This window comes from Bos indicus, chromosome 4 (genome assembly GCF_029378745.1).
Source record: "Bos indicus isolate NIAB-ARS_2022 breed Sahiwal x Tharparkar chromosome 4, NIAB-ARS_B.indTharparkar_mat_pri_1.0, whole genome shotgun sequence".
In the NCBI taxonomy this organism is placed as follows: Eukaryota; Metazoa; Chordata; class Mammalia; order Artiodactyla; family Bovidae; genus Bos; species Bos indicus.
The window spans coordinates 36690190-36713016 of NC_091763.1; the positions used below are offsets into that span (position 1 = coordinate 36690190).

The 22827-nt window shown below is 33.6% G+C and overlaps 1 protein-coding gene across 3 annotated transcripts in view; it reads left to right on the forward strand.

The window, feature by feature from the left end:
- Positions 1-22827, forward strand: part of SEMA3A (semaphorin 3A) — a 555723-nt gene that overhangs the window by 285469 nt on the left and 247427 nt on the right. For 2 of the 3 annotated variants that reach the window (XM_070787658.1, XM_070787659.1), the window contains exon 3: positions 16028-16220. In XM_070787658.1, coding sequence (XP_070643759.1) covers positions 16109-16220 — 112 coding nt within the window. In that variant the 5' untranslated portion in view covers positions 16028-16108. Of the gene's footprint in view, positions 1-15565; positions 16221-22827 lie in introns of those variants that run through there. The other variant, XM_070787657.1, reaches the window with a different exon arrangement.

Genomic DNA, 22827 nt, shown 5'->3' on the forward strand with positions numbered 1-22827 from the left:
GAAAAGCTTCCTGGCATTAAATTCTTGGAGGAATTTATCATGTGTATCATTATTTGAGATGTTGACTGGTATAATGAATAGTGGTTTTGCAGACATTGGAAGAGTATTCCTCCTGAGATCATTTGTTATATCATCCTACCATAAAAACTAAGGGCATAATATTATACTGTAATCAGTGAATCAACTTCTATGAGGAGCCTGTAATAACACTTGGGGAAAAATTTTTTTAAAAGATAAATTAAATCAAGTCATTTGGAAAAAAGATAATCAAATTCCCCAGGGCAGTGATGATAAATGAAAACTTTTATGTGTTTTAAATTGTTTCCATTTTCAGAGTAGATGTTTCAAATCTCATTGTGAATTCAAGATACTAGGAAGGTAAAGAATTTTTATGTGTCATTTTATATTTGAGAAAGGCAGAAAGCTGATTAAACAAAATCAGATAACTATTAATTCTCTTGTAGTTGATTTTCATAAAACCCACTGCAATCTGGCTTCTGTTCCCACCTCTGACTCAGTTCTTGTAGGGACTAAGAATGATTTTCAAACCACCTTTTCAAACAGAATTTGCATAGGACGGCTTCCACATCCCTCTCCCACATTTGGCTGACTTACTTACGTTTCTGACTAGATATCCATGATGTTGCTTTTCCTATCCTTCCATGCTTAAGTTGTCATATCCCCTGTTTGGGGCTCCCTTCTTGTGCCTGTTCCTTAAGGTCATCCAGAGTCCTGTCCTCAGCCCACTTTTTCTCTCTGTATTGACCGTAATCCCTAGATAGACTCCAATCTTTGACATTTGAGCTTTCGACTAATTTACTAAACTGCTTATATGAACCTAAAATATATACTTAGTAATCTTCTTAAAACCAGTAAGTTCACAATTGAACTCTGTTCTCTTTGCTCAAGCATATCTGCTCACCTTCTTTTCTTACTGATTTCAATTAATAACTATTCATCCTTGCCAAAAGCATGAGAATTACTGGAAATAACTGCATTGTGTACGACATTTACAATATTGTAATAACAGCATAAGAAATTTAAAATTCCACTTTGCCATCCTCTCTATCAAATATTTCATCAGGACTAGCATGCTTCCTTCGTATTTCTATTTGATTTCTCTCTCCTTTGCATATTCTACTGCCATGATTCGATGCCTTGTCACCTCGCCTTGTTACCTTTGCTCTAGACTGTTACAAGAGAAACCTACTTGGCCTTCTTACCTTCAGGCTTGTTGCTAGTTATTACAGTATTCACACTGCAACCAGGCTCATTTATCTAAAAAGAAAATATTTTCTCAATGGCTTTCTCCTCTAGGATGTCTTCTGTGTCTTTTCATCACCTATATTAGAGTTATAAGCATGGCTATATAGACACTTCTTTGGTTGGCCCCTGCTGATTTCTCCTTTCTCTTCTCTTTGCGATTTATACCCTGTTAATGGCAAAATTGCTCCCATTTCCTGCACTCACACATGTTCTCCTATTTTGTGGCTTTGTGCTTTGATTGAAGTCCTAGCAGGACCACCTCATCTTTCTTCACCTGCTCTTACTCATCATTTAAGACTTGGTTCAGGCACAATCTCCCACAGGAAGCCTCTATAAAATCCCAGCTGGGCTAAATGCCTGTCATCTGCTCCATCTGAGGAATTCGCATTTTGTGTTTCTATCTTCTTTTGTTGTAACTGTCCCTACTAGACTGTGACCTCCTCAAGGGCAGGAATCACATCTAATTCATTTCCTTTCTTCCCCATAGCAACTATTTCAGTATCTGTAAATGATTGATAGATAGCCATTAAAATAAGTGGAATTAAAATTATTATCATTATTTGTGTTTTCCCTTCTATGAAATGCATATCTTAATATAACCAAATGAGAGAAATATAAATTGAATTTGTGCACTACAATCTCTTTTAACCCATTCTGAAGAAGATATTTAACTTTTCCTACCCAAATGATAAAACAGTAAACACTCTCCAGAAACCTTCAGTTCAGTTCAGTTTAGTTGCTCAGTCGTGCCCGACTCTTTGCAACCCCATGAATCGCAGCATGCCAGGCCTCCCTGTCCATCACCAACTCCCAGAGTTCACCCAAACTCATGTACATCGAGTTGGTGATGCCCTCCAGCCATCTCATCCTCTGTCGTCCCCTTCTCCTCCTGCCCCCAATCCCTCCCAGCATCAGGGTCTTTTCCAATGAGTCAGCTCTTTGCATGAGGTGGACAAAGTATTGGAGTTTCAGCCTCAGCATCAGTCCTTCCAATGAACACCCAGGACTGGTCTCCTTTCAGTTCAGTTCAACCTCAGCTAAATTGTTCTGCATCATGCCAACTACATTTAACATCAGACCGACACAAATGACTTTCATCCCAAATACCTACTTCAGAAACTAGTATAGAAGATATTTTTATAACTAAGTTTTATTTAATAAAGTAATAATTTGACATTGGAACTATCATAAGTATTTTCATGACACAGTATAATATATTAGATTTACTATTCCCCAACTGATATTACAGTTATGCATGGAATAATATGAATTATCAAATTTTACTCCTAACTAAAATCACTAAACATTGCTAAAATGTTAAGTGATACACTTCAGACTATGGCTTGGAAATATACTACAGAATATAGTATTTTCAGCACTAGCTGGAATCAAAAGTGGAATATATCTCATTTGGTTAACTCATTTATAGAGAAGGCATTGAGGCCCCAAGAAGTTCATTATCTAATAACACATAACTCATTAGTGCCCAAGCTGATAATGGGACTCAGGCCAGGTTTCTTTCATCACACTGTACTGCCTCCTTATTTGCTATTTAAAAAAAAACAATTCAGGTACTTGTGTCAAACTTGAGCTTACATACAGCTCCCCTACTACACACACACACACACACACACACACACACACACACACACACCCCATTACATGAAATGGTTAAATAATGGAGTCTTTTGTTGTCATTTCTACTGGAACCACTGAGCAATGTGGAAGACTCATTTCAAAAATTAACAGGATCAATGAGAAGGTGTTATAGAATTCATCTCTGTTTTTCAGTTCATTCTAGATTCTTTCCAGGTATATATAACAAAACGTAAGTCTGAAAAGTGGTTTTTCATCTCCAGTAAATACTAAATAAAACACTCAGAAGCAAAACAGAAACAATTTTAGAATGCAAGTATTAGTCACCAAGAAAATAATTTTTTATATTTAAAATTGAATGAAGGTGTATAAGCCACTATCCCATTAGTTTTATCAAGCATACTGTTTAGAACTTGAACATTATTTTTAGAACATTAAATATACATGGGCTTCCCTGGTGGCTCAGATGGTAAAGAGTCTGCCCACAGTGCGGGAGACCTGGGTCCGATCCCTGGGTTGGGAAGACGCCCTTGAGAAGGAAATGGCAACCCACTCCAGTACTCTTGCCTGGAAAATTCCATGGACTGAGGAGCTTGGTAGGCTACAGTCCATGATGGTATTTACCTTTAGACCCATTTAAAATGCACTAATCAGAAACCTGAAGTTTTCTGCATCCTGAATCTGATTTCTGAAAATACCCTTTATCGCTTTTTCCAAGATTAAAATCTGAGAGCAGTAATTTTTCAGGATAAGGATATATGTCAAAGACAACTGTTTTACTTGTACTTAAAATGCAGAAATCACACATGGATTTGTATCATTCAAGAAAAAAGAAAAATATTTTATTACACATTATTGAAAAAATACCTCACTTCCTAAAAATACCTAAGTACTCTTTTTAAAGTACCTAAGCACTTTTTTTAGAAGTACATAAATACTTTTTAAAAATGAGATTAATTATCTTTTGTATATGGCTTAACATTTATAACTGAATGGCATCTAGGAGATTGTTGGTATGTATTTCTAAGAGGCTGGTCTTACATTGCCTCTCCAGCTCAGTTGTGAATCCATCATGGTAGGGTTGTATTCATTTGTCTTTGAATTTTTACAATTTTAGCACAGAATGACTGACACAGAAATTCAATCAATTCTTGTTGAATTATATTCAGCATGTATATGTGTATATATATATATATGTGTGTGTGTGTGTATATATATAGATATATACATATAATCATATATAAACACATATAGATGGGTTTACATACATACTTGCATACATGCACATATAAAAAACATTAGACTAAAATGCTTTAAAATCTTGGTGGAAAACATGTTCACTTAACTTCAAACTCCTCACCATCTCACTGTTTTATGACCCTCCTTACATATATAGCCTTATTCTTTGATAGTGCTACTTCTGTAGCATAGAACAGTTGAAAGGAAACCTGTGTGCCTCACCAGCAGCACCACCGATCTCCCAGGAAAAGGGTGACACGTTTTTCCCACATCTATTTGCACCGGAAGAATACTTACTTTTTAAATGTTATAGCACATGATATTTAGTTTATGGGGAGAGCTGGGCAAGACGAAAGCCATTTGTGTCAAACCCATACCTAATGAAATTCTATTATTTAAAGTATTTCATCACTCAACTACAAGATACATTTCTGCATATCCCACACTAAGACATAGTAAATCTCTTCAGTTAAATGTAATTTTAAACCATCAGAGTTTTTACTCTTTTTTTTTTTCTTTATTATTGAAGTAAATTAGTCATTGACCAGTTTCTTGAAATCTGGGATTTGTTTTTCAAACCAATCTTCCTGAGTTCAGGATACATACAATTCTTTCAATCAGTTTTTGACAGAATAGGCAGAGTGCTTCTGAAAACTTTAAGATCTCTTTCAACATTTTGCTGTTCATCTGAATATAACAGTTTTGACAGCCAGCTTTGTCTCTTGCTGCCAACCCCATCCTGCATCTCCCAGGATCCATAACAATAGTCAGGAAGTCATTCACTTACATTTATTGAGGACCCATTGTGGGAAAGAAATTGCCCTAGGAACTTCACAGGAAGTAATCCATATGACCATCACCATTGAAGATGTCCTATAATTAAAGTGCTATTGAAGACAAATATATTCATGATATGTGCACTATACTGACAGAATGAATACATAAAAACATGCCCCAAAACAATACATATGTATAGAGATTTAGCTCATAATGCATAATGAGTGTTGGAATGACTAGAGTTAAAATAATTTATTTTGCAAGATTTTCTAGAGAATTGAATTTAAAGAGGAGAATAACCAAATTAGAGATAGAATGAACTAGGGAAGGGGACACTTACTATAATGATAATGTATATAGAAAAAGATACCTTACTCATATTTTTTTACAGTACCCAGCCACTCATATTTACAGCTGACAGAAAGGACTGTGGAAAGTATCCCAAAATGCATTTAATGAAAACACACACCAAAAAAAAAAAAAAACATATAAAATAAATAGAAAGAAAGAAAAGTAAGAGCAATTTGGGAAAACCTTTAGAGTAAATAAAAGGTCATCTGAATTTGTATAACAAAATTCACCTAAGTGAAACTGCTTTCTTTTCTGGTATTTTTAAAGGATTCCAATGCATTATGAAGACATTGACATTTAAATACATAGGAATGGGAAGAAAGCTATAGTGTCAGTCATGTAATTTTTATGAAATTATTCTGAAATCATTTGAGGCAAAGGAAACCTGATCTAGCTGCTGGGGTGGCACACAGCCCGCCAGTGTTAGATCCCTCAAGTGCCACATCCTGCATCTTGTTAAATGTAACTCAATAGTCTCTATTTCAGCCGAAGGGTCTTTACTTTCATCCTGGCACTCCAGTCTTAAAGTAGACTGAAGCTTAAGTTTGTTTAAAGCTACAATATGATTATTCTTATAAAACAATTAGTGATATTTGAACCACTTTCTGATAGACTCAATTTAGTAGGAGTCTAAGTGGCTTTCGACATTTATTGAATTCACATTTGAAAATGCTGCTAAATACATTTGAAACACAACATTTTTTGAGGGAATACAACTGGACAGATTTTTTAAATTCCATAGAGGTTTATAAAACATGAGTCTCTCTTTAAAATCTGCTTAACAATCCCACTACTTATGGCTAATAAATCTAGAAAGCTTTGCAATGGACTGATCCTTATACAAAAATAAAAATTGTAATTCTATTCAGATTTTGATAATTGTATTTTCATATTTATTAATGTTTTAATATCTGGCAATTAGAGTGAAAAATAAATACAAAATGGACTTATTTTATAATGTAATATATACATAACAATTTATTTTGTGAATCTAAGTGATATATTGTGGGTATCCATTTGTTAATTCGAGAAACTGTTCAAAGATAATTGTATAATATCAATCATTGTCCTGTTTTTGCCATTGTGTTTTAACAGTAATGATAAAGATAAAAGGGAAAATGTTCCTGTTGAAACTATTATAGTAAAACATTCCACTAGAATGGAAAATTAACTTATTTACCAGCCAATCAAGATTCCCTAGTGTTCTGAAAACAGCATGAAACAAAATTTGAACAGTTAAAATACTAAAGAGTGCTGATGACCTATAAGATGTAATGTCTTAAAATATAAAGAGTAGCAGGAAATATTCCCGTAATAGTTGTACAGGTGTTTCACCTGTTGACCTAAACTTCTCTGCTTCCAAAGTTAAGCATGACACTTCTCTGGGAAAATAATTTGCTCTGAAATGTAAATACGGATTCATGAAGTTTGCAACTTAGATTATGAAAAAAAAAAACAACCTTGCATATTGAGGATTTAGTGCTAGTAATGGGTCTTTTACTAATTTAAAGCTTGAGTTACCATAAAAGATACAATTCTTTCTGTACTGTATAAGCTGTGAAAGGTGGAGGATCTCAAACCCACATCTGGCCAAGTGAGTCACCAGTGATTTATTAAGATGTGAAATGCTGCTCTCCTTCAATTTGCAGCTGCCTATGGGTGGAAGGCTGATTAGCGAAGGCAACCACATGCTTGTTAATCTAAGGCAGAGGTTCTCTACTTGCTGCTGCCTTCTCTAGTCTTCATATTTTAATTTAGCTATCTTATTCTTGAAATGTAAATTTGGTGCATTTAAAATCTAGCATGTAATATTTAATGTACAATGTTTCAACACCCCAAAGTAATAACAGTCTATATGCGCCTTTCTTCTTTTTCCATCTAGCTTTTGCAATGATTCTCAAAGAATTGTCTTTTCTTTCTCCAAAGGGCATTTTAGAATTGCTGTATTTTACCAACAATATTTACTTGTCACCTTGGCCGTCCGTATTCACTTCTCATGCTCAGAGGTTTTGGTCAAAATCTGTGATTGCAGAGTCTGAAGACGTGCTCTGTTATGGTGGGAACTCTACCTTGAATGCCATTAGGTAGCAGGGGATGACCAATATCTTTTCTAGCTAAAGAAACTAAAATTTCAATCATATTGCTACAAATTGTGATCTTGTGATTTAAATCCAGATGTCCTATCTCATATGTATTATGGTGGCTTTCACAATTTTGGTGACTTTCTTTCTGGGAGTTTTATAAACATCTCTAAATTTTGAAAATAAAAAAAAAAAGTGAGAACTTACTGCCATTTGAAAACACTATATATTTGCTAACTCTGTAGAATTTTCATTTTGATTAATGTTCATACTAGCAACATACTTTAATAGTTTTTGGGCTATAGGGAATCTGAAGAGAGGTCTTAATTATGAGAAGAAATATATATTGAATAAAAATAATAATAACAAAGTAGCAAAATTTTCCATGCTTTGAAGAAAAGACCAAAAGATACTTTATAGACTATAATATGGTTTCTTCAGCAGCATTTTAAATGAACAATTTAGAAATCTCTCAATGTCTGCACTCCAATCCATGTTTAATATAGGAACGTGGAAAACTAGTATAATTGTATCTGCAAAGAAACCATTTCTACCAAACTATTTATTAAAATTGTGAGATTCCTGGGCCTACCTAGCATATATTTCCCCTGACTCTTTAATTAATTAATTAATCTGTTAATTAATAGATTTTTTACTCTGTGCCAGAAGTTATGCTGAGCAATGAAAATAAAATAATGAGAAAAAGTTTCTGTTCTCTTTGCGATTAGAGTCTGTTGAGGAAATTTATTATAATACAAAGTAATAAGAACTAAAATAGATGTATGCACCTAGCACCATAGAATCATAGGGGAGAAAGCTTCCAGAACAGTCACAAAGCATTGTGAAAATTTATGCAAGTCTTTTTTTCTTAAAGCAACCTGTGCCCTGAGTTCCTACTGTGAAATCCTAATATAAGCATATTAATTTTAGGAGACTACAGTAGCCTCTGATCAGAATTAATCCAGCAAAATGTGCAGACATTCTGTCATCAGGTAGCATCTTCCACAATAATAGAGAAATATTTCTAGAAGGAATGAAAACGGACACAGGATTTGATGAAAAGAAAATAGCAGTAGAAAAGTATTATAAGTAAATAAATAAATCTCTCTCCAGCCCCAGAGAAGTACAGAAAGCTTTGTAGATTTTTTTATATTTATGGTAGAGAAGTTTTTTACAAAGATAAATAGGCATTAGTTATCAGAAATGCATATCACTAATTCTCAAAAAATATGTAATTTGTTTTACAAGACAAAATGATTGACACCTAGGCAATTCTCAAAATCTTGTTGAATAAATGGGTAAATATAAAAGAAACAATGCAAGAAATATGAGACCTGAAATTGTTTCAAAAGTGACTGGATTTGAGAGTAAAGAAAGAATATATATATCTGTATCTAAAATTGTGTCTCTAAAACCAATTTAGCTGTGCTGGGTTACACACAGTGGCAACACCTACAACTCATGTTGTCAGTCTAAGAAATAGATTACCACATTTAGCTTGATTCACTCAAATTTAGTTTTATTATTTCTCTTTAGTGTTTTTATTTTAGTTTAAGGAAATTTAAATAGGTTTCACAGCATTATTAAATTGGCAGTAACTATTTAATATGTCAAAGCAAGACTACCAAACTATGTGATTCTATCAAAAACCATCAAATGCTATTTCTACAAAGTTACACAATGAGAATTACCCTTGTTTAAAAATTTAAGTTAAGTTTTTAAGTTTAAAAATTAACTAGTGGGTTTTTTTCTTATGTATCATCAGCAAATTATTACTGTTAATTGCTAAACTTTAAGATAAGAGAGTTAAAATTTTGTGTAGTGAACATTATTTTTATGCTGCAAAGAGTGTCTTATAATATTCTATTAGATATTTGAGGTATTTGAGGGACATTTAAGTGCTTTAAGTTACTAAAGTTATACATCAACTTTGAAAAAACAAGCAAGAGTGTAATCACATTTGCCATTTAAGTCCGCTAGTCAAACCATTTTCAATTTGGATCTGTAACTTAAAAAGATTCAAGGCTGGACGTATTGATGTTATTTTCCCTTTTCATTGGTGTGGTAGAAATGAGAAAATGAATTTTTGTCAATTGATTTTCAAGGAGACTTATTCTTTGAATACTTCCAGAGGAAAATGGGGAAGACTTGAATGTTCTATATAAATAACTTATAGATAATAATAATAATGGGTAACTAATAAACAAGGCATTTCCTAATCTCTCCCATAAGGTGACAGCTGCTTCTGTATCCAAGACAGTGAAATGAAACCGGGCATATAATTCTGACACCACCCCCACATCACAAAAGAAGAAAATGGAGGGCATAGACTAGACCAAACGATACTTAACACTTGAAACAATGCAGATAGGGAAGAAAACAATTGAAGTCTTTCCTAACTCTTGCAATTTGAAGAAATCTGTGCCTTGAAAAGCAGAATGCTCTGTAGTTTTTGAGTCACCATCCTCCAAACACTTGGTTTTGCCTTTATAATAAACCCTTTTAAGGAGCTTTAATTCTAGGCTTCAGCATTTCTCTTCCCTATCCTTATCAGTTTCAAACTCTTTAAAAGCATTTTTTTTTTAAATAAAAGGAAGGGAAAAAAATGTTCCCTTCCTAGAACATACAGATTTTAGTAAAGTTAATCTGAGGTGCCACATTCTTTTCAGTGGTAACAAAGAGAAACTATGCATTTACTTTGCCTGAGTCAGATGTAAAGTAATCCTTTAAACAATACTGCGCAGTTTCTTCACTTTGTTTGCTTAGTACAGATCTGCTTATTTATTTATTCAGTGAGAAGCTGTGTGCTATGCTTTTGCTGAAAGCAAATAACTAATAACTTCATATCCTGCAACACTCAACAGCCAACCTGCTCATTTCATTTGTATTCCACGGACGCCTCATTTTTTCCTCCTCACTGCCTACCCTGTACTGATCAGTATTAACAATGGGATTTTTGTCTCACTTGAAAACTTTCTTGTTCCATTTGAGTTGAGGTGGAGACACTCTGACTTAAAAACAAAACAAAACAACAACCACAATAGCAAAAACCTACACAGGTATTTCCGTGTCGTATTATTTCAATATATTAATATTCAGGAAAACTGCGTTCACTTATCAGATAATCGAATAAAGAAGCTGTAGTGATTCTGCTCCTTAACTAGGTGAAAAAGGAAAAATCCCATGTGCAAAACATTTTGAAATGTTGAAAAATATGATTGATTTAAGAAATTGAAAGAAAAGAGAGACTGTGGAAATGATAAATCCCATTCCTGTAACTAGATTTTAGCCACTTTTGGCTGCATAGACACTAAACATAAACAAAATTTTATACATCATTTTTTTTTTTTTGGTCACTCTCTTCTGTTCCCCACACAAGTGAAATAAAACTTGCCTGCTAGCCCTGTGATTCAAATCCTCAAGGAAAGAGAAGCTATCGTTTTACCTGAACACTAAAGAGCCTCCTCCTGCAATTTCTGATACCCCTTAATTGTTTAAACTTTTTTTAAACCTAAAGTCACAAATAATGTGACTGGCCAGTTTCTGAACTCCTGAGTTGATTTAACATCTATCATGTAAATTCATTGGAAAAACAAAAGGGCCTTTATCTCAAGTCCCTATTTACCTTAAATATAATTAACGTTGATGTCACAAGAAAAAACATAAAACTGTTTTTTGCTTACACTGTTGAAAATTCAGTTTGGAGGAACTACTCGATTCTTTTACTGAGATCTGTGTTCATGGGTGTGTAGGAGGGGAAGGGAGGAGTTAATGCTTCCCTTGAGATTGAATTCCCTTTGGTTCTTACCAGTCTCTCTTCTCAACTCATGCTTTCACATGTGGCTTATACTAAAAGCATTCATAAGGGTCAGATTATAAAAAGTTTAATTTAATTTCTTAAATATTGCTTTTAACCTGCCACCCCCAGTTCTCAGCGACTACCACAGTAGTCCTTAAATAACTATCATTTTTTTTTTTTTTGGCTAGAATGAATAATACATCAACTATTTAGTTTCCCCAATTAATAAGATGTCTTCTGATCTTCTAAAGAATGTTTTCACCCACACATTTCTTTTTTAGAAAAAAAAGAGAGAGAGAGATTCAAATTCCCTTACCAGAAAAACCCTCATTAAAAATGAATTTCCAGCATGAGATGTCAGAGCAAGGGCAAATGTTGTACTCTGACATTTGCTATAATTCTGTTGATCATAGGCCTTTCTCATATACTAATGAAGCATTCCTTTGAAGACAAAAAAAAGGAAATAGCAGATGTTGAATAGAAACTAATACAGTTTGTTGGTTTTTTTTTTTCCCTTGACTCAATTGAATAGCATCTTGGGAAGACTATGGAAATTTTTATTTGTTTTTTAGTATTTGTTTTCCTTCTTGGTGTTGTTTTGTAGGAGAGCTGGTTATCCAACGCGTTTTGAAATTCTTAACTCAGTAGTTTCTCTTAAAGAGGCATCTAGTTCTGTGGGTGGCACACATTTTGAGGGTGTTTCTAGATCTAACCGTGGTGGAGTGGGATTGCAGGGAGAGACAGGTGTGTTTAATGATGTACACTGTAACTTCTAGTACATTTACTCCACTCAATCTTTTAATTATATCTGAACAATGTTTCTCCTTATATTCTTTTATGTACAAATATAGCAAGTATTTTTGCCTACCACTCACAGAAAGTATCAGGGTGTCTATAAACTGGAGAAGCACTTGAAATACCATCTCACAAATTAGAACAATTTCTGCTATTAAATCACAATGTTTATTACCATCTCAGTGTGTTTTATAATAAATAATAAACTATATGAAGTAGACATTTAAAATGTACACATTGCTTTTAGCTAATAAACGAAAAGATCAAAAATACATTTCCTATGGGAAATTGCTTTAACATGTATTTTCTACGACTATACCAATCTTAATTGAGAAAGAAGAGTTAACCAACCTGTAGTGAAGTTGGAAGAGTTGCTTCTCTAGAAAATCAAGCTCACCACCCAGAAAACTGCCTGTCAGAGTTTTATACTTGGAAGTCTCTGTAATCCATCTCAATATGGAGTGAGGCGAGATTAAAAACTACAGATTTATTTGACAGAAATGTATACAACAGCATGATCACCATATTAAACACCTGCTCAAATTTGACTCTGTAGCAGAACTTAGTCACATCTGAAAACTTGAAATTTAAGAAGATATTAGGAGCTCAGTTGCAAGTAGAGTTAATTATAGCATATGATGTAGATTGTGGGTTAGAAAATAATTGAAAATAGAGATATTGCTTTAAGAGAAACAAAATAAGATTTTTCACTTGTACCTTAAAAATACAGTGTTAAAAGGTCAATATATTATTTCTGACTTTTAAAAATTTAAGTAATGCAGTAAGATCAATGGTTAATGTGGTAAATACAGCAGGCTTGACTGTGTCAGGGCTGAGTTCACATATTCTCAGAGTAGGGAGTGATGTTTCTTAGGAGGTGAATCAAAGTCCGCATTTCAAGCATGCAGATGTTGATAGATTCTGATAAACACCCACCCAAGTCCACCTCAACTTTGCACCTACTTCAACTGAGAAATAGGTGGCACAGTGGTAAAGAATACACCTGCCAACGCAGGAGATGAGGGTTCAATCCCTAGATCAGGAAGATCCCCTGGAGACAAAAATGGCAACCTTCTCCAGTATTCTTATCTGGAGAATCCCAAGGACAGTCTTGGGACTGGGGGCTACAGTCCATAGGGTGACAGAGTCAGACACGACTGAGCATTTACACACCCTGTGTACAACTGGGAAATAGGTTTAACCTTGATTATCCCTCACATGTTTGGTGTATAAGGAAAACATGGAAAACAACTTTATTTATCCCCAATGTCAATTGAGAAATCAGTAGAAATATAATATAACAAATACTTTGGTAAATATTTTTCAGGCACGTAGTACATTCCTTCCTTCCTCCCTGCCCTCCTTTTCTTTCTTTCTTTCTACATTAAAAAAAAAAGTCTATCTGTGGTCACACTTTTCTATTTTTATAATGTAATCAGTCTAGAACAGTTATACTTACATAAAGAACTTCCTATTCTACATGTTTTGAATTAAAAAATCTACAGAGAAGTAAATGTGAATTCATTAAACTTTCAAACATTTGAAAAGACCTAAAGATCATAAAAATTTCAGAGTAAGAAAAATATCAAATGCAAATAAATACATTAGAGTTTTTTAAAAAAAGAAACCTGTGTTTGGATATAAACATGGGGGTGTCTATGGTACCCAATTCTGACTTCAATTTTAAATTATTTATTTTAGAAAATGAAATAATTCTGTCCTGATTTTGTGGTCCAAAATATAGATTGTCTTTCTTCTCCGTGGAGTCAATTCTCACCCTCTTTTATCTGAATTTTACCTACAATCTTTTATTTTTCCTGGAACACATCAAAATGTTTCAGGATTAGACATTACACAAGTGAAATGGATACATTTCTAAATTTGCTTATCCTGTTTAGTTTTGACAAATATAAACTTGCTCTCCTACTTGAGGTAACAAGAGCAGGAGAAAAATAAATATTTGAAATACATATTAGTGAAAACGGCACAACTATTTAAAGTATTTAAAATAATCATATGTGATATTTCGATAGAATAATCCATTAGTCCAATCTCCTAAATAATCCCAAAGTGACATGAATTCCTCCACAGAATGAATGTCTATAGAGAGTAATCCATGGAAGACAGACAAGCCTCTTGTCATTTGTAGCCTTAATCCATTGCCTGGAGCATGAAAAGTGCTCAGGATAACAAGTGTGGGAATCAGTAAAATCAACATTATTTTTGGATTTTATTTTCTTAACAATACTGACTGATCAATAGGCTTGTGGGAAGTGACAAATACAATACGGTCTATTTGATGAATCAATCTAATGGAGTAGACACGGAATTCCTCCTCCCCTTCACCCATTCTCCCCCCTTTAAATCCTTTTCATTCTCCTCCTCCTCCGCCGCCTACTCTCAGGCAAACACAGACACACACACACAGACACACACCCACACACACTTGCGCACAGAGAGAGAGCTGCTCTTTCTCTATTGGTCTGTAGACATTAAGTAATGAAAGCTGTAGTGGCAATGCTCAGGTCATTTTTTTTTTTTTAACATATGAATACTAAACCACTTTCAATGAGTGTTCATGTTTTTAATTGCAAACTCACCTTCTCCTTTCAGCCAAGTAATTTCCATATTATTGGAACCGTCCTCTCCTCTGTATTTCTAACCTGTGTGTTGTACCTGGGGTGGGGGGAGGGTGCAAAGTAGAGAGAGTTGGGGAATATAAAGGGAAAATTCTTTGATTTTTATGCATCCTTCCTACACACACACACACACAATCCTATATAGATATCAGCTCTGAGAAAAACTGAAAGAAAAATAGAAAAGGAAATTTAAACACCTCAGACATGCCCATTTAGGAAAGAATTAGTGGTATTTGTAGGACTGCAGAAATACATGCGTGTCCACAGGAAATTTAGTAACCCTTCACCAGCTCATGAAGACACAGAGATACTCTTTATGTTGGTCCTTGACACTCAGCAGGGACTTTTGTGAACTTTTGTCATCCTCCTCTGATCTTTAAACCAAAACTAGGGAAGTGGCTTTAATTAATGAGATGTGATGCATTAAAAACGTTAGCCAGAGCATTCCAGAAGCTGAAAAACCGTAGATGTTTTTAAATTCTGAGTATCCTTTTGAGAATCCCTTGTTGTAATTTATAATTCTCAGTGGACCTATATTTGTCTCGAACTGATTGTTGAAATGGGCTTTACTAGGAATTTCTTCCCTGAAATTGCAGTGGGGCGGGGGAGGGGGTGGTTGATCCAAGGGGGTTTGTTGGGAGAAGGGAACAATCGCTAACAAGGCTTTAAAACCTTCAGTGGTTAAAGTTATACTGATGAAAAGGACAGACATATATATGCATATCTACATATGTATACAGGCATAAACATACATATACACATACACCACACAAGTTCAAGCAGAATTATATAATGAGCGTGAGTTGTAAATTATGTAGGTAGCAGAATTCAGATTGTTTTCTCAAAATTGCACCTAAAAATGGCTATAAAACAACGATTGCCTTGGGAAGTAAATTTATAGCTACATGCCTTTCACAGGCACGCCGGAGGGTTCTGCTCCCGGCTCTAATCTCTACGAGATGTTTTTTGCATGTGTTGTGTGACACGAGGGAAGGGGAGTGGGTTGAGCTTGCCTGTTCTCCCATTGTCAGCCAGTCTAGTGAGTGTTGGGAAAACCTGTCTGTGGGATCTTGTGTCATCTCTCCCTACATGTGTACAGGAAAACTCCGCGCTGCTCACGGTTCCTCTCTCTCTCTCTCTCTTTCTCTCTCTCTCTCTCTGTTTCCCTTTCATTCTGCTTCCCCGGAGCCGGAGCCGAATGAAGCAGGGAACAGGATTAGAGTCCGCCAGCTATCAGAAGAACCTAGATAAAAGGAACTGCTTCTTAAGCACCACTGCAGCAGCCCTTGTTTTTTTTTTTTTTTTTTCCACACAACAGTTGTGCCTCATTATCCGGTGCCTGGCTCGATTTTTTTTTTTTTTTGAGGGTTTGAAGTTTCTGTGCTTCAGTGACTGTTACAGAAGAAGAGGTGTTCGTGTTGCCTGGAGGTCTTGATTGTCTGCATTTATGAATGAAACTGACCTAAATCACCTGTTACCTCCAGTTTCCAGATTGTTTGAACTTCTCTGGCCGCACAATACAGGACGGGAGACTGAAGCAGCATAGGACCCACAGCGTCTGCAGCATGGGCTGGTTCGCTAGGATTGTCTGTCTTTTCTGGGGAGTATTACTTACAGCAAGAGCAAACTATCAAAATGGGAAAAACAATGTGCCAAGACTGAAATTATCCTACAAAGGTAAGTTTTTCTTTTCCTTTTATTTGGCTAGCTTTCTAATGCCCCGCTGCCCCCTGCCTTTTTATTCCTTGAACTCCCTCCCAACCTAAACCTTAAAACCTTGAGTTTAACCTGAGAAACCTTTGTGATTGTGTGGGTCTTTTGGAGATGATTGAAACACTTTTTTTTCTTTATAAAATCATGCCTTCTGTTGGATATATGACAATTTAAATGCAAACAAAGAGCATTTAATCACATTTGCAGAAAAGAGCTGAATGCCTGGTAAATACAGATCTGTATATGTGATCATATATCCTGTTAATTTTTCTCACTCTACTCCTGTTAAAGTATTTTTTAAAACCACTGTTGCAACAATGGTCTCTTTGTAGATGTGAATGCCTCACATACAATAATTGTTATGATAAATTATATTTTCTTAGTTTTAGACAGTAAATGGTTAATTGTTGTCATGAATATTCAGTTTGTTCAAATCTGACAATCAGATGCTTAACATAAGCAGTAGATCATGGTTTGCCAAGAGAATATAAACTGGAAAGAACAGACTAGTTTTTCTACAGTGTTATGATTGTACAAAAGACTGTGTATTTGGCTAATTGGTGTAGAGCTAAAACCTTTGAAATATAATGTTATTTGACTCATGTACTTGAGTGAGAACTGAAGAGATACTACTTTCTAGTCGTACAGCTAGTTGTGTGAACTTCTTTTCAAAACAAAGTCTAAATTTAAGAGGGGGAATAAAAAGCCTTATCACATGGTTGGTCTGGCTACATTTTAATGTATATGCTTGTTTTTTAATGAGGATTTTAAAGAAAATATTTGTTCTACAGTTGTTTAGATAGATTTTATAGACAGATGTGTAAAATCATGCTAATGTAAATTCTAACATGATGTATATAAATTTAATGGAAGAAAATATTTATATAGTGAGATATTATTAAAATGGAATTGAAGATTAAACTGTTTTAACTCAAGCAGTTTTACTCCCTAAGGTGTTGCTTTCTTATGATTCTCAAATTTCTACAATTGGGGGTGGGGCAGTGAGAAGCTTCAATTATATTCTGTTTTTAGCCTGTAATATGAAAGAAAATTATTGAACCTCTCTGTAGAGATGTTTGTCTGCTGTACATTACCTGATGCCAGAAAATATATTCTTTAATTTTCACATGATGGGGAACATCTCTTTCTGAATACTCTAGGGTGAGTGAGGACCACAAATAAGAAAGACAGATGTAATTTTCACACTTTTGGATTAGAAAATTAAACACCTATTAATGTGTTTATTTAGATTTATTACATAAATAAAATACATTGAATTGGAGACTATATTTTGGTATAATTTTTTGGTTTTTAAAATGAGAATGAATTTTGAACATTAGCAAGCAAAATTGCAATTGTATTTATATAAGATTTTTAAAAATAACCAAATAGTAAGCATTAAATATTTAATTAAATCCCAGGTATATCTTTATATAGTAGCTGTCTTTAAATTATTTACCTAGTATATGATATTATGAAATCTCTGTTTTTGTCAGTTTTTGCTTTCTATTTTTATCCTCTGAGAGTAGTCCATCCAGTAATTCTTAGGTTGGTGGTCCAGTTTCTCCAAGTTTATATTTCTTATGAGTGAGTTTTACATACAAGTTTAGTTCCTGAAGGTGTAAATAAGTATATGCTATAATTTTGGAATAAGTTTTAGATATGACATGCCTTTTTAAAATCTACTGTACTTTAAGATACTTGTCTAAGTGCTAAATAAATTATAAAATTGAGAATTATGTTTATTTATTTTGCAATAATTTTATTTCCATGTTAATGGATTACTCTCCATTAATGGAAGAGGCACCAGTTTTTCCACATATTAGAAGATAGCATTTCATTACAATAGTCTTTTGTTATACACAAATGCTTTAAACTTGTCTAAATGAAGTGAACTGTATATATTGACAAGACGTGTACATCTGACACTGTGTTTATGAGCTCTTCTTAGTAATGGTATCCATTAGACTTATTCTGCTTGCCTTTAAACCAAAAGCTGCCTTACAACTATATAACAATCTATTGATGTACCTAGAGCTTGACAATTTGGTAAAACAAGCTGTGAAGTGAACAGCAAAAAGAATAAAAGGGATTGCCCAAGCAATTTTCTTCTATCATTTTATTGATACATCATTACCTTTTTTCTCTATATGTAGACTTGTTTTGTCAAAGCAACTGTCTGGTAACCAATTGTCAGTACTTTGTTACTAAACTATAATAGAAATTTTTTTTTTTTAGTTCCTTCTTTTTCCTCCTTAATTAGATGTCAAACATGGTTAAAACATTCACTGCTTTGCCCTTAAAAATATTCTAGCATGATTCATGAAGAGTTAAATCCCTGCCAACTCTAATTTCCCATGGTCACTTGTTTTCAAAGATCCACCATTAAGTTAACTCTCTCACTGCTCAGGTTGCCAAGACAAAAAGTTTCAGGCAATCACTGTGCTTACTTTCTACTTGTCATCTTGTCTGATAGGAGATAAAAGAGATTTGATATGTTAAGTGAGAGAGAAAAAGAAGTAAAAAACAAGAAGTAGACTTTGTAGTAGACGTATACACATATCTAATAAGGTACCTCTTTATTTTCTAGGGAAAAGTAATAGAATAGATGTTTTCAGGACCATGTGGAGAAGTGATAATATTAGAAAAATGGGGTATGCTCACTTTTCCTCTGAACCAATCTGATTTAGAATCCTTGTGGGGGAAGCAAATGTGAGAACTCTATAAATCTCAGCAGTCACATACAAATTATCCTCAAGAAACACTCGATCAGAGATAGTTTTCCCTTCCTTAAATTCATAGAACATAGCTAAATGTTAAAACTTTTATTTTTAAAATCAATGCATAACTGTTTATTTCCCCTACAAAACTACTGAAATTTCACTTTTCCCATGAAATACCAGAATATCATAAACTTTTCCTTTTGGAGTGTGTGGTACAATGAAGACTTCAGAAAAACCTATGGAAATCATACGCAAAGAAATTAGGTTTGGGGTTTTAAACAAATGACAAATGTTCCATCACTCAATGCAATGAGCTTTTCCAGGACATTGTGTGCTTGAGTTTTAGTAGAAATCAAAGACATATGCCAGTCTGAATATGATGGTGATCATGTGACTCCAAAGATTAAATCAGTTTCTTTAACTTTACCTTCAATAAAAGACTTAATAAATAGTACTTAAATAAATAGTAGATTTTTCAGAGACTTTCTTCTCATATTTTGTAAAAGTTTCTTTTCACAGTCAAATTGTATAATTATTGTAAGAAAGGGGTTATTAGATAAGTCAAAATTCTCAAACATATATTTCAGATATATGATGATGTTAAACTAAACATTATGAATCAATTTGCAAAGCATTTTTTATTTGCCATTATTCAATACATTATGACCACTTCAAAATTTAGTTAGTATGAATAATGATTTACTAATTAAACTTGTTGACTTTTCAGAGATTTTGATTACTACTAACAAAGCACAAACATATATGCATAGATATATATATATATATATATTCAGGGCAAATAGATAAATAGATATTCAGGGCAAAATTTATATTAATATTTTAGTGTTAATAAAAGCAATCTTGGTAAGTTGTAATAAAATGCTTTATAAATAAAATTTATATTGGTTTAAAAGACAGTCACACATTAAATTAAATGTATATGTATTTTAGTGGGCATGAACATTTTGAGTTTCAGGAAAACCTTTCAGAAAGATCTCAAGTATTCGAATAATAATATAAGATGGAATTTGCCTTGTATTGGAAATCTCCTCAGAGATAAAATGGAATGTGTCTATGAAAAGTAAGGGTAATATATAAATATTTTCACAGAGCAAAGATGTTATAAATTCTTTGCAATACCTTTTCTCCAATAGTCACTGCATATTTGGCATCAGGTTTCTTTTTTGCTGATTCTCATTTAGCATGGTCTTTTCTTCTCAAATTCTATTATCTGTACAAATCATCTTTTGATTCTGACATCTTCAATGTAAGCACATGGAAAAGTTGAACTTTTTATTTATCTACTCAACAAGTATATCCATGCAGAATGATAAAAAATCAAAATAACATGCTCAGTCTCACATCTTGTGATTCAGTGTTGATCAGGTCATATGAGAGCTAGTGAAAGTCTCAAGTTGAGGCTTCCCTGTTTATAGCACCAACCAGATTCAGTGTAACTTTAGCAAGTAAGAAAATGAATGAGCCCACAAATCCATCCCATGTAAGACTAACCCACCAACTTCTGATGATGAGAGGCAGTCTTTAATAACTTAAGGAAACCTGAATACTGAAGAGATGAATTCTCCAATTCTAACTCTTTTAGGTTGTTTCTTTTTATATAAACTATATTTCCTAAACTCAATTATTGTCAGTGATATGAAGTACCTAAATATTTAGGTAACTAGATAGAAGTATAGATATAACTATAACTGATTTTTCTCTTATTTTTAATTAACATACATCAGTCACACATGATTTAAAAATATGTTGTGATTTTCAGTCAATTATATTTAAATTCTATATTTAAGAATGAATGCTACTGAAAGATTTGTCAGGAATAAATTTAATTTGAATCAATTCATACAATTGCATATGTTCCCAGTAACAAAATAAAAGTTAAACTGTTGGTTACAGAGCATAATCCATTTATGTTTAGTGTGAGTATATAATTGTATTTCAGATGTGATCTTTGATAACATAAAGTTATCAAAAAATTAAAGTCAGCTGTAAAAAATTTTGTGGCTTAATTTCTTATCCTGATTATTCTCATTTAAACTTCAGCTACACACCTATGTATCAGAGTTACCAAAATCATAATATCATACACACCTTTATATCTTTTTGATGAGTTGTAAGATCTAAAATCAGGCTATTTTAAATGAAATTTATATTTGAGCATGTTCCAGTCTTCCAGTAATGAAGTAAAATTTTAATTAATATTTATCTAGCAATGTTCATTTGTAAAGCCATGATATTATATCACAGAGACATATTAATTGACGAAGACATTGTACTTCATCATTAAAAAAAAAAAAACTATGATAAAATGATCCATTAATGCAAAGATGTAAGTAAAATCTCCAAAATATATGACATATCTAAGTTTAATTCATGCCATGAAAGCTTATTTTAAAAAGGCCAGCAGTTGTAAACATAAATTAGAATCAGTGAGTCTTGGGATGAATTTTACCCATCAAGACTTCTAAGGTGCTATTTAAAGGAATTACCATGCTTTGCAGTTCTGTGCTTCTGCTAATAGGTGGCACTAGCAATTTGTGACAGTTCTTTCATTTAGTTTGGAGAATGGGCAGGCTGCTGAGACTAGTACACACAGAGTAATGTGGGGAAGCCAAACTTGGAAAAACTGGAGTAAGAGTCAAGCATGCACAAAGTAGAAGCATTAGTTAAAACAGGATTTGCTACAGAGTTTGATGTGCTGTTTGCATTTGTTGGTACATGAGTGAGTGAGTAACTGAAAGCCACTCAGTTGTGTCCGACTCTTTGTGACTCCATGGACTATACAGTCCATGGAATTCTCCAGGCCAGAATACTGTAGTGGGTAGCCTTTCCCTTCTCCAGGAGATCTTCCCAACCCAGGGATCAAACCCAGGTCTCCCACATTGCAGGCAGATTCTTTACCAGCTGAGCCATTCTAACCCTCAAAAAGTAAATTTTTATAACCAATAAATAAATAAATAATGTAATATAACTTAAATGAGAATTTACATGTGAAATTGATCTGTAAAGTATAAACAATCATAAGTGAAGTAGTGGTATGAACAATCAGAATAATGAAAGGGCAGTGTCCTGTGGATATACATAATATATGTGTGTGTGTGTATATGTGTGTATACATATATATAATTATTTTAAGCCGGAATTATAAAATGGGCTTATCAGCAATGAGCCTGCCTGCCTGTGGCCCACTATTGCCATCATTTACAATTGGAGAGTAGCTAGTTGAGAAAGTAAAATAATGTTTAGAAAATTATAATCAGTATATTTTAAAAGAATGACTCCTCTAGATTTGTAGGTTGTTTTAAATTATTATCATAATTAAACATACCAAAGAATCAATAAATTCTCTCTGACCCAAATAAGTCTAAATGTCTCCAGTTACTATCTCTTCTATTGCCAAGACATAAACATCAGTATAAATAGAGAAATTGCCCACTATTTCCAAACAGTAACAAAGCTGGACTCTGTCAAACCAAGGATAAGAGGATATACAATTTATACTTGAATTAGGGAATGAAGATAAGCAAAAATAAAATTCTGTTGATACATATGAAGAATGAATTGGTCTTAGTATTTAACACAAGCTTAGAGTAAAACTGAAAGGAACCACAAATTTAGGGAGTTTTGTCATCCCCTGAATGAGTCATTAAACCTACATTTCCAGGTTTCCTTTGCTTGAAGAGATATGGCATGACAAACAATGTTGACCAAACCTTTACAGTAACTTAATTTGTCGCCACAATCATAAACATGTCTTTGGATAAAATATAACATCACCCCCTTGAGTCTTCATCAGCAAGCTAAATGAAGCTTAGTTCTATTGAAAATGT